The 13,127-nt window shown below is 50.6% G+C and overlaps 1 protein-coding gene across 1 annotated transcript in view; it reads left to right on the plus strand.

Moving 5' to 3' along the window:
• Positions 1–213: 213 nt before the first annotated feature.
• Positions 214–13,127, plus strand: part of ACSS1 (acyl-CoA synthetase short chain family member 1) — a 39,023-nt gene continuing 26,109 nt past the window's right edge. Inside the window, exons 1-2 of the mRNA XM_063328023.1 lie at positions 214–578; positions 4,079–4,175. Of these exons, the coding sequence (XP_063184093.1) occupies positions 263–578; positions 4,079–4,175 (413 nt within the window). The 5' untranslated portion in view covers positions 214–262. The remainder of the gene's footprint in view (positions 579–4,078; positions 4,176–13,127) is intronic.

Below are 13,127 nucleotides of genomic sequence, written 5' to 3' on the forward strand. Positions count from 1 at the left end.
GGGGTGTCCCCGGCAGCGGGGCGATCCCGGGGCCGCCGGGGTGCAGCGCTGGGGGCTTCCCTTGGGGCGCCCCCGGGGGTGTGAGACGCCGCCGGGTGTCCGTGGGGGCGGCGGGTGTCTCCCGGAGCCGCCCCGCTGGGGGCAGCCCCTCCCCGCAGGCGGTCTCTCTCTCTCTCTCTCTCCCTCCCTCCCTGTGCCGGGCGGAGGCGGGGGCGGCGCCGGGCCCGGGCGCGGCGGGGCCCCGACGGCGGGCCGTTGCCCCATGGCGCTGGCGGCGGCCCGAGCGCGGGTGCTGCGGTCCCTCCGCCGCCCGCTGCCGGCGGGAGGGCTGCCGGTGGCCCCCCGGGCTCGCTGCAGCGGCAGCAGCAGCAGCAGCCGCCAGGCGGAGGGCCCCGCTGAGCTGCCGCCCGGCGAGTACCGGCTCTGGCGGGAGCGGGCGGCCCGCGACCCCGCCGGTTTCTGGGCGGAGGTGGCGCGGGGGGCCCTGCGCTGGGACAGCCCCTTCCACGCGGCCTGCCGGGCCGGCCCGGCCGCCGGCGACACCCGCTGGTTCCTCGGCGGCCGCCTCAACGTCTCCGGTAAGGCGTCCCCCGGCCCCCACATCCCCCGCCGGTGCTGCCCGGCTCCCGCCCTCGGGCCGGCCGGGAGGTTTCCCACTGGGATCGTTTCCACCCTCGCCCCTCATTTTTTGAGAGGGGAAAAAAACCAAAACCAAACCAGCCCCACGAGGATTTCGGTTGGGCAGCGCTCGGAGAAAATCCGCCGGGCGTTGCGACCTGCTGGGAAGCGGGGAGAAAGATTCCCAAGCCAGGGATGAGGCGGGCGAAGCCTCTCGCCCATGGCGCTGCTTCCCCGCCGGCCGCCCATGGCTTTGGCCGAGAGCCGGCCGCAGCCCCGACGTGGCCCTCGGGTGTGAGCAGGGTGAAGGCGAGCGAAGGCCTGCCGAAGGGCTGGCACGCGGCGTCCCCGGCGCCATGCCGGCAGGGATGGCTTGACCTTGGCTTTGCCACCCTCAGCCCCGGTGGCCGGGTGCTGCTTGGTCCCGCGGTGGGGTCCACAGCGCCGATGAGAAGATGAACCAAAGGTGGGGGACGGTGCGAATCCCAGTCTTTTATGGTGGAGGCTGCAGCCTCTTTTCTGTCTTAAACGAGGAGCTGGGCCTTTTCCTCCAACTTCGCCACTTACACGAAGGAAGAAAAAAATTGCCATGACAGTCCTGACCACCTCTGAGTTTCTTCCTGGCCATATCTCGCCTCTTCTGTGCTGTGACCCTGCTTCATCCAGTGGGAGTAAACCCCAGCCCCGTCCAGGGTACAGCTCAGTGGTGAAGTCTTTTAACAGTGATGTATGTTTCTTGCCTTCATGTCTCATCCCTGGGAGAGCGCTTGAATCACCAGTTCGGTAGTGCAGGAACTGGAACATCTCTGGACACCTTTTTACACGGCAAAAGGGCAAACCATCAGGTCTTCCAGAGAACATAGGGGAGCATCTCGTCCCGGGAGATGGTTCCCAGCAGTGGATCCCAAGTTGACAGGGGTGTGTGTACAGCCCTGCTTCCAGCACCCAGCAGTCAGGGGGATTTTAGCCAGATTTCTGTTTTCATTGATTCCTGTTGAAAGGAGGATCTTGGCTGAGCACAGAGACTTTCAGGGATCTGTTTCTTTCCTCTGTAGAGTGGGATCATCACCGCTTTCTGGATCCCACATGGGTCAAGTGTCTGAAATCCAGATATTGCTGGGCCCGATTTTAGATCGTATCGTGGGTCTGCTTCTTCAGCAGGCACTAACTGCCACTGAGTTTTCTTTGCATAGGTAAAAGGAAATCTCAGACCTCTGAAACATAGATGCACAGGATTAAACCGTTTTGCTATTGTTGGTTTTGTTCTTTTAAAGCGCGATGAAGATTGTACTCGACCACAGTCGAGTGGCTGGTTCTCTGCTAAGAGGCTCTGGTTTTGTCCCTTGCTCTCTTGATTTGAACACTGGTTACAGAAACACGGCAACAGTTCAGGTCCCTGATCCAGAGCATCCTGTGCGCCCGTCTCCCAGCACGGCTGGACCACAGGCAACCAAGTCATCTGCTGCTTTGTGCCTGGGGAGACCTTGCGGTAGGATTTGGGGGAGCTGTGAGCTTCAGCACTTCTGGGTTTATTGTACCATAACTCCTGGCCAGCAGAATAACCTGAAAAATGACTGCGCTTCCAACCAGTGGGTTCTCGGGAGCATGTCCTACTGAAATGAATCGTTTCCAAGCGTTGTTGAGGAGGCAAGAAACGTATGGAGAAACCATTAGGGTATAACAGTAAGGGGAAGGTCACTAACTTCTATTTTGTAAAATGACCAAAACGCTCTTGTAAGCCTCAGATCAGGAAGGAAATAACAGCATTTGGCCCCGGTTCACCTGCCGGTTCTTACTGTGCCAAGAGCTAAAGCTATGACTTGGCTCAGCTGGGGCTTTCTGCAACAGAAATTCCCTCCGAAAAGCTAGTACGGCTGCTCCCGAGTAAGAAATGCTGCTTGAGCAATGAATCCCCGTTAATGTGATTTACTGCAGTGTGGCGCAATATGTGAGGGCATTGCTGCAACGAGCTCGGAGGTGGGAGTTGCTCAGGGTCATGGACCAAGCCACAGCAGATCCAGTTACCTGTGGAGGGATGGCGGAGGAAACCAGTGTTTAGCTGCTTAAAGCATTCCCCATTAGAGCTTTTGTCTTCCCATGTCGTCTTAGGATGGCCTAAGAAATGGCTCTGTATCGCCTTTATTTTTATAGTATCGCTGCAGGAATTTACATTAAAAAGTAAAAGACTTTAAACAGCTGAAGAGCGCTTGTTTATATTTTTGAGATGGACAGTTGTCTTGAAATGAAATGAAATACACCAAATTCTGAGGGATTTCTCTCTTTGTACACCTTCGGGGGCTTATTCCACCCTGCGGTGGTGCAAATCAGCTCCGATCAGAGAAGCGATCACAGAACAGCCGGAGCTTACTCCTGTGCTGCAGTTCCCTTAAACTTCACAAATTGTGACGGCAATAGGCAGCTTTTGTTGCCTTTGGTTTATCTGGAGAAATGAAATCCTTCCCCCCCAGTATTAACGTTTCCACAAAATATGATCTGAAGCTCAGCAGTAATTTTAAGGGCTTTCTCTGAGTTATACAGCAGCGTGCCTGCCTGGTTTTTAATAGTTGTCTATTGAAATAAAGTAACTGCCTTTGGAAGACTGTCATGAAATAAGTAAGCATAGTTTAGGCTTGAAATTAATACTTTACAAGGTTAATTTCTAACTTGCTGTTGAGCATGCAGGCGGGTTTCTTGGGTTGATTCTCTATAACTTTCTCCAGTGTGGGTGCTTTCCCTCGGTCCGCTTGAGCAGCTCACGTAGTTGTTCGGGTTTCCTCTACCTCAAGTTGTTGGGGGGACCGATGCACCTTCAGAAGGTGATTTTATACCTTTAAGTTTCAGGAGGTGTAGTACACAGCTTGAGACATGTTCGTCGTTCCCCGATGTCCAGTAACGTGTAGATGTCTGTGCTCTGTGAGTTTACCCTAGATCCTAAAGTTTTAGGTATTTTCAGTCAGCTGAGGTTCAGCTCTTCTGTTGTACCCTGGAATAAAAATGTTTCACATGAGCTTTAATTAGAAAATCCAAGCGCTAAAATGCAAGCTGGGGAAGACAGTCTGTCAGATTTATGTCGTGAAGCGCTCTGGGGAGCAAAAACGTCAAAAGAGTGTCTTGTCTTTGTGCTGCGGGGAGCGGGGGAGAGATTTGGGCTGGTTTAAGCTTAGCCGGTGGAGCTAAGCTGAGCTGAATCAGCTGAGGCCTCCCGTGGGGATGCCATCTCTAAGGCAGCCGTGCCAATTAACTACACTATTTGTCGTATTTGCATACTACAGATATGGCGAAGGACAGCTTTACCAGTGCTACAGATGCTGTCACTCCCAGCGTTATAAACGAGTGTGTGGCTAGCTAGTGACAAATGATGATTCATCTTACTCTAGCTCGCTGTTGCGCTTGGCCAGGCTAAGCTTACGGAGCACCTTGCATATGATCAGGCTTGGTTTAACCCTCTGTTTTCTTACAGTGAATTGCTTGGATCGACACGTCGAAAAGTCTCCGAACAGAGTGGCTTTGATTTGGGAGAGAGATGAGCCTGGCACTGCGGTGCACGTCACGTACAGGTACGGCGCCTTCTCATGATGCTGTACGATGCCGGGCAATGTGGTGGGGTGGGGAGAAGAGCTGCTGCCCTGAAATCGGACCTCTGTGAAACTCTGCTTTCTTCCAAGGTACTCCAGCAGGTAGGGCGTGCAGCTGCAGTGCTGCAGCTAGGTTGTGGCGTCATGGTGAGGTAGCTCCTGAAAAACGGAGGCATCTTCCCTCCGAGAAATGGGAATTATTTTTCGCTTGGGCTCTTCACAGAGAGGGGTCCCCGACCTTAGGCCCCTGTATAATAAACATCTTACAGGGTGAGAGGCACAGGGGATGTGCGTTAGTGACAGCTACTGGAAACTTCAGATTGAGATCTGGCATCATCTTCTGGTTATGGTGTTAACCAGGCCTGCCTGTAGATTCCCTCTAAGTGGGGGCTTTTAGAAGACAAATGCTTGTTTTTTCTCCCTGGCTTATGTTCTCACCTGCCAGTTTTCTTTTTGCTCGTTAGATGCGTTCATGGGAAAATTTCTGTGAGCAGCTTTTGGTTTCAGCACAGCAGCAAATGTCTTGGTGCAAACATCTTGTGTTGATGGTCAAGAGCATGATACCGAGTCCTGGCTGGAGGGCGTTTGAAGCTCCCCGTGTTCCTCTTCCCCATCCTCAGTGCGGTTTAGAACAACCTTATGGCTGCTCTGAGTGATGCCAACTTGTAATTACTGCTGTAGATTGTAGGGTTTGTTAGAATATGGCAGTTTTCAAGCATATTTCTCTTCTCCCTGTCGTGTTGTTCCCGTGTCATTCTCCCTCATTTAGGACACAGGCCTGTCTGGAAAAAGGCCTTTTACATCATCACTCTCTCTAGTAAGAGCTAAAGGTTTCCCAGACTTGTACCTTTCTCAGTATGTCTTTTAGGGAGCCAGATGTTTGATCTGCTGGATCTCAGGGAGCCACATGTTTGATCTGCCGCGTCAGAAAGCAGAGGAGACCTAGGAAGTCCTGGCATCTGACTGTCTTACAAAATGTTTTTCTGTAGCTTGTTGATAGTTGGGATTCCTGGAACTCCTTGAGTCTAAAAAGGTTCTGGTGGTCTGGTTCACCTCCAGAATTTATTAAAGCTCCTGACAACATTATTCATTGGAGTGAGGAAGCTGGTCAGCAGGTAGGAGCGGGTGTACGATAGACACTATCATATAAAGCTGTGGAATAAGTGTATTGGTTTTAATCTTGGTATTGTTATTTGGCAGGCTGTGTAGGCATGTTATGATATAAATGTGTTGTAACCAACCGGGCAGCTTGGCCAAATGCTTCGAGTTTTGCTTTTGCCATCCTGGTGGTAGAAAAGGAGACAGAACCGAAGCTTCCTCCCCGAGGCTGGGGTGGTGTATGTACTTTTTACCGCTCTCTTCATGTCCCAGGTGTGAAACTGGGGGTAAGTCAGAGGCAGGAATTGTTCTGTGATTAACCTGAGAAGGAGGACAGTCCATCAGATAGCACAGCTTCATTCAAGGCAGCTCTAGCCTCCCCCTTAGGCGGCGCTACTTGAAATGTGCTGAGCTGCTCCAGACCCTCAAAGCATCTTCTCAGGATCTCTGGAGATATGAGAAGGCCTTTCTGAACAGCAACAAAACTGCTTTTTTCCTGGCCATGCCAAAATGTATTTGGAAGAAAGCATACTTTCATTTCAGCCTGTGGATCTGTGATTGCTGTGGCTTGAAGACAAGTAACCCACTGAATCCCCCTTTGTGCAGCCTTACAAAGATAAGGTAATCAGCAACCAGACAGAACACGCAAGTGAAAGACAAGCTGGCAATCTCTATTATCGAACTTCTGCTTGTATTTGAGAGCCACGGTCCTGTTTTCGCCTGATACTCTTGGTGAGGTGTGACTGCGTTTGAGTGACACAGTTCCACAAGAGACTTTGGTCCTAAGACGTGGTAAAACAGGTCACTTGGTTTTCTGCTTATCTCATTAAGTCAGGAATAGCTTTGTTGAAAACAGCGGTATTGTGTGGGTGTGTACGCAAGGAGAGAATCAAAAGTTTTGCCTTTTCTGTGATCTCTGGGCTGCATTTTTAAAGGTTTTAAATGGGTTTTCCAGGGTGCGTTGGCACTGACCTCCCTATGAGGCTGAGCTTAGTTGAAATCTTTGTGCAGTAGTGCCTTCTTTTAGCTAGAAAGCGTATCAGAAAAAGAGGTGTCCCAGAAGCTGTGATGCTGCTTGAGTAATCCTCCGAGAGCCTTCTGTAGCAGGGTGGTCTCTGCATGCTGGTCTCAGTGCAGGACAGCCCCAGCATACAGAGGGAATGAGAGGGATGCTGGATATCAGGAGGACCCAAACTCTGGTGTCTGTGCCAGAGGAGATGTGCCCCTTTGCTTAGGTTCTGGATGTGCTGGTAATGGGGCAGCAACCTTAAAGTCATGCGCTAGGGAGGTGAAGACTTTAATATGGCCACTGCCTTATGGACCAGCCTTGAGGAAGGTCCTGGAATCTCCGCTGAGGGGTGTGTTCAGGGCTTATGTGCAGAGAAGTACAAGGCGCCAGTTTTTTTATATTACCTTCTTTGCAAAGCTTGCTGCTGTGAGCTTCTTCTCCTTGTAGTTAAGTCCTGGGTGGCACAAGGAAAGACATGGGTGCTTTCCCTTCTCCTCTGGGGAGCCGTCAGGGGTAAGAAACCAGCTGAGCGCTGGCCCCATTCCCATCACAGCCTGCAAAGGAAGCAGGTGGCTGTGCAGGAAAAGGGCTGGAACAGGCTTCCTCCTCCCTGAGGAAGGGAAGGGCCTCGATCAGTGGGACCTCCTCCATGCATTGGCAAGAAACGCAGCTGCATTGCAAAGTGCTGTCCCGGCGTGCTCATCCTTGGGAGGCAGAAGAGCCTCCGTTTGCCTCTGCTGCCCCACTAAGCGCCTAGCTTGCTGTGGGCAAAGAGCTGGTGGGGCCGTGCCGTAAGGGACGTCCTACGTCCCTACACACGCTGGTCAGCAAGGCGGGTTCGGTTGCTGCAGCTGAGTTCAAGTGCTCTGCACGAGGAGAGGACTCCAGACGTCTCCACATTGGCAAAGACACACAAAGCCATGGGTGAAACGTTGCAGTTTCGCTTGAATGACGATTGCTTCCCTTACAAGCTCAGTTCGTTGTGATGATCTTTTTCACTGAAGAGCTTTGTCCTGTCTCTCCAGCTGATGCAATTCAGCCTTTTGGGGGAATAAAAAGTTCCCTGGCTCCTCTTGTGCTTTTTCCCCAACTCTGGTTTTCATTTTTGTTAAGTAGGAATTCAGCTAAATTTCAAACTATCTCCACTATCTCTTTCAAACTATCTCTTCAAAAGGGAAGGCAGGAGACTTGTTTTTTTTACTGCTTTGTGACAACAGGGATGCAACCCTCGTGTCTGCAGTCAGCAAAGTGGGGACAGATCATGCCAGTCTGTTACCAAAAGAGGTCTGGCTCTCCGGAGGCTGAACCACCATAAACTCATTGGTAGGGCAGCGGCGACGTAGCAGTTAACCCCCAGGAGCGTGGTGCTGCGGAGCAGCCGGCTGAATTTATTGGCAGAAGGGTCCAACCCGGCTGGGAGTGTTTTGTCCTGCTCTGTGGAGGTTGTCAGGGCCCAGGAGCTCTGAAACCTTGCAGAGGAATTCCCCAAAGCGTTGCTGAGCCTGGGTTTTAAAGGGCACTATATTATCAAGTGCTTTATATAAGCCGGCGGAGCTGGTGGCTGGAGCTGTCGGGTTGCAGCCTCTGTAATCTCAGCAACAGGGAATGTTAAAGACAGCAGCTAAAGTTAAGCCAGACCTCCCCCTGTCCGACATGGAGGTTATTAATTCTCCCTGGTGTTCCCTTGTTAACCACGGTCTCTACTATTTAGCCACCTGTGAGCCAGGATTTCCTAGCACTGCAAAATCCTATGGATGTTGCCAAAGGGAGCTGTGCAAAGAAGTGGGCAGCAGGACGTGTTAGCTAACCTGGTTTTGCAAAGGATTGCGGGCTGGGTCTCAACAGAAGGGTTTTAGTTTACGAAGGAGCTCACTCCGGTGCGGAAAATGTTGCGGGCCAAGGGAACGTCCAAAATGCAAAATACAAAGTAGGAAGAGGAAAGCAGAAGCTGAGAGGCCAGAAATTAGGGTCCTAGGTAGCTTTTCGTAGGGTCCTGGGTAGGTGGGAGAGAATCGGTTGGACATCTTCGTTAGCCACATCACAGCTATCCCTTTAACAAGCCGACGACGGATGGTGGTTCCTCAACCCGAGCTGAAATAGTTGAAATTGTATTAGAGATCACAGCGACAACTGCAGCTAGAAGCCACGTGGGTTCTCACCAGGCTGTGCAATGCGGAAAGTGTTTCTCATTGACAGCAAACTCTTTTCTTTCTTTTCCAGTGTTGGCTTTCTAAGTTGAAGCTGCACGTAAATCTTGCCCAGGCTTTTGGCTTTCTCCGTCCAAGACAGCTCAGGGACTTTTCACTTTCTTAGCTGAAAAAGGTCACAAGGGCTTTTCCTTGCCTTGGGTTCAGGATGTCTGCAGGAAGACTGGACAATTGTGCTCGGCTTAGCAATTGAACCTACAGCCAAAAAGCCTCTTGTTGAGCTTTATATTCTTCAATTATTCTCACTACAATGGAAAAAATGTTGAGTTTTCCGTTTGGTGAAAAAAAAGGAAACACACGTTTTCTGTATTTAGCAAAAAGTGAGGGAAATGGAGGGTTAAACTGAGGCACTGTCACAGAAGCTGCAGTGAGGCGTGAACAGGTTTGTGCGTTATCCTTGTGTCCAGAACATAGACCCAGGAAGGAGGGATGGGTGGGAAGACCTACTGTGTCCCAGGGGACTTGAACCCACCCATGGCGCTGTGATCGCTAGGTACAGAGGTGGGCTTCGAACTCTCCTGCCCCACAGTAGTTCACGTAGAGCAACAGCTAGGAGGTGAGATATGAGGGTGTTGGACTCTGAGATGCCCAGATCTGAGTTGTTTGTTGGGTTTTTTTGTTTTTTTTTTTTTAACACTAACCTTTTTGGGACATTTGACCCAAATTTTCAGATAGTTTCAGCCTGATACAAACTATGCTTCCAGGCAATAAACAGGCTGCTGCAAGAAATACTCAACCCAGCTGTAGTGCTGGGACAGGAGAGAACGTGGCTTGTGCCGAAGCTCCTAAACAGGCACCGTCAAAGCCCCCCCACGGCATTGGATATATTAGGAAAATGTCTAGCAATGCTTTGCAAGAGGCTGCTTCCCAGAGAAGGTCTTGGTGCTATTTTTTTGGATGCAAAAAGAGCTGCCTGCCTTTGTTTAGGGAGCTGGAGGCTGTCTTGCTGTGGTGAAAGATAGCATCAGACTTCTTGGGAAAATGTTTCTGCCAGGCATCCCTGAAACGCGTCAGAGAAATGCCATGTGTCGGTGATGGGTTTTACAGGAGTTGTTGTTCCAGACATTGAGCGATGGGCTTTGGAAACACATGCACCACTATATCTGGGAGAAATATGGTCTGGTGGTTTCTGACTAGAGATGTAAAGATAGGGATAGAAGCACTGAGTGTGTTAAATTAAACAGAAGTACTGGCCTGAACAGTGATCTGCTGGCTCTGCTGAGGGTTCAGCCTTGCAGGTCTCGCGCTTAGAAGTGGTGCTGTGGTAGCCGAGGAGACGCCTGCGTAAAGGGTGATGAGTCTGTAGCAGACAACACTGTTGATGCTCAAAGTCTTGTTTGTGGGCAAAAAGGAAGCACACCTTACAGAGAGAGCAAAGAGTTTATTCTTAGTATAACTGAGCCCTTAACATTCTAAGCTTATTAGTCAAGATGTAATTATTACAGAAAAAGAAAGAAAGAGGTCCTGTTGGTTACCACTTCCAGCATCAGGTCCACATTTCTTGTCGTTCACAGCGTGGGGCCACCAGTGCCAGCCTGTGCTCTATCTCTTGTCATCCCATGCCTGTTCTCCTTATCACCACGTCCTGTGCCTCCACTTCTCAAGGCCTCTTACCATACCAAGCCTGTATTTCTTTATACTACCTCATTATGCTGGGGTTGTAAACCTATGACAGTAGCATAAAAAGATAAAGAAGCATAAAAAAAAATTAGCCATGGTTACGGGATCAAGTAAAAGAATTGCTGTTGCAGCTAAAGCAAGCAAAACAAATCTTCAGGTAGGTCAAGAAGCGCTCAGGCAGAGCGAGCATCGCAGGCTGCATTCCTGAGACCTTGCAAACTCACTACAAAGCCTGTGACATGTAGCTCACCACGGCTGTACCATGTTACAGGGCTGCAGGGACGCAACAGGAGCAGACTGCTCTGTCCCGCAAAAGAGATGGTTTTCCATCAGGTCATGACATGGAACAGCTACGTGAAGGGCTTGCTGCAGAGCTGGCGGAAGTCAGCGGACAGCAGGTCAGAAGAGCAAATCCGAGAGTGGCTCTGTGACAGGGTGGTTGTTACGGATGTGGAGGGAAGGGGGGATTTACGTGCAACCCAGCCTCTCCCTGCTCACGTTGCCTGCTGGCACGGGGGGAGAGCCAGCTCTCTCCGCAGAGCTCTCATGCGTGGCGTTTAAAGCCTGTCAGTGTGTCACCTGCACTGTGAGCAGAGGTCAGGCAGTGCTTCCCTCTGATTTTGGAGGTACAGGGTTGGGAGGGGTAATTTCACGGGAAACCCACCTTCAGCAGCTATCTACCCACACACCTGCAGTACAATGAATGGGTTGGACTTGTCTGCATTTAAGTTGAAAAATAACGTTTTCTGAAAGCAAGTCCAGAATCTCTTCCATGTATCATAATTTTTCACCTTCCCTGCCCGTGTTCATTAATGCACCTACCGTCTCCTTGGCTTGCTTTGTTTTAAAAGCACATTCTACAGATACTGTTCTTTCTCCTGTGCAAACGGCCTCGCCTCCTGGGTCCAACTGGTCGCTGCCTCCCCATTCCTCAGCTCCACCCTGATACTTTACCCACTGGAGTGGCGTCTTGCTGCCAGATTTGCTCTCTTATTTGCTCTCAGCTCTTACGATCTGCTTTTCATAGACTCATAGAATCACAGAATCTTCATGGTTGGAAAGGACCTTTGAGATCATTGAGTCCAACCATACACACAAAAAAAACCCCCCAAAAAACCCACCCCAAACCCTAAAGAAAACAAAAAAACCCCCATCAACCTACAATCTCTGCCACTAGAGCATGCCCTAAAGTGCCACATCTAGATGTTTCTTAAATACCTCTAGGGATCAGGGTCAGGGGAGGTTTAGATTAGATATTAGGAGACATCTTTTCACTGAAAGGGTTATTAAACATTGGAATAGGCTGCCCAGGGAGGTGGTGGATTCACCATCTCTGGAGGTGTTTAAAAAAAGGGTAGATGGGGCACTGAGGGACATGGTTTAGAAGTGGCTCTTGTCAGGGTAGGTTAAAGGTTGGACTCGATGATCTTAAAGGTCCCTTCCAACCTCAACAATTCTATGATTCTATGATTCTATGATTCTATGATGGTGACTCAACCACCTCCCTGGGCAGGCTGTTCCAGTGCCTGACCACTCTTTCAGTAAAGTAATTCTTCATAATATCTAATCTAAACCTTTTGCAGAGTTGCTGCAGACCGTTGTGACGTGAACTGACTTTGTAGATTCTTGGCTGTCTCTCTCCAGAGGGGCTGGGCACTTCCTTTGGTTGCAGCACATTTCCTTCTCCTCACCGGCTCTGCTGAGATCTTCCTGTTGTCTGCCCGGCTTACGCACAGGGGACCACAAGAAGCCAAGTGAAGATGCCGCCTTTTGCACCGTCTCATAGGCTCCAGGGTGACAGTGTCTGGCTCTATTCAGCGTCTCATGCTCAAGTTGCGCCGTGGGAGGTTTAGATTGGATATTAGGAAGAACTTCTTCACTGAAAGGGTTGTCAGACATTGGAACAGGCTGCCCAGGGAAGTGGCGGGATCACCATCCTTGGAGGTATTTAAAAGATGGGTAGATGTGGTGCTTTTGTCAGTGTTAGGCTGATGGTTGGACTCGATGATCTTTAAGGTCCCTTCCAACCTAGACAATTCTGTGATTCTATGATGTATATTTTCAGTAGATGTGCCTTGCTACCAACACACCTCCTGGGGGTGGACGGGAGGCAGATCCTTCCCTGTGTGCAGCCTGCCGGCGTTGGATGGCGTTGCCTCTGTGACAAGGGTGGGGCAGTGCTGGGATTGAGGCCAGAACTGCTTTTGGTTCTTCTAACCTTGTGTGATGGAGGGACCACAATGCCAAGCTTGGCAGCAGTAGCGGGTGGGGAGGGTAATGACCGTGGTTTCCTACTGCTCAGTTCGGTTAGGTCTGTCCCACCCAGTTCTGCAGGGCAGCGACTCTGCAGGGTCCTCGTTCCACCCTGAGACATCTCTAGGTTAAGTGCTGGAAATGTGTAACTTGCTGGCATGGACTAATTGCCTGCCCGTTAGATAGCAAAAAGTGTGTGAAGGAGTGAGGGAGTCAAGGGAAGGATTCCCGACACAGCATTTCTGCTAACTCCCTTTCTTGAACTGGAGGGGAAGCCTGAGTTGCTGCTGCAGGAGCCAAAAGACATACCCGATGCTCAGGGATTTGTGTATTTCTTGGTTGGAGTTCTTGGCTTTCTCTTTGCCTTCACGTCCATTCCCCCATGTGTTGCACCACCAAGGGACCTCCAAGGCCCTTTCAGAGCACAGAGCAAAAAGCAAAGAGAATAGATCTGAGGGTAAAGACTTGGCCCTTATTGTCGGTCAGCTTGCTCACGCGCTCTCCTTAAGCAAATGTTAAGTTGGGGTTAATCGTAAAAAAAACAATGAGGGCTTCTGCCATCATGGTCACTGAGTCCTAAGTAAGCAAGCGAACCACGGAGTTGGTCAGGAAGGACGCCCTAGCCAGAGCTCTTCTGGCATTTCTGTTCGGGAGGAAGAGGCTGCAGCTCTGAAAGCACTTGGGTATTTTCCATCGCAGATAAGTGGGGTTTATTTTGCTTTCTCACAACTGCCTGTCTGGGGGTTG

The sequence above is a fragment of the Chroicocephalus ridibundus genome, chromosome 3 (genome assembly GCF_963924245.1).
Source record: "Chroicocephalus ridibundus chromosome 3, bChrRid1.1, whole genome shotgun sequence".
Taxonomy (NCBI): domain Eukaryota; kingdom Metazoa; phylum Chordata; class Aves; order Charadriiformes; family Laridae; genus Chroicocephalus; species Chroicocephalus ridibundus.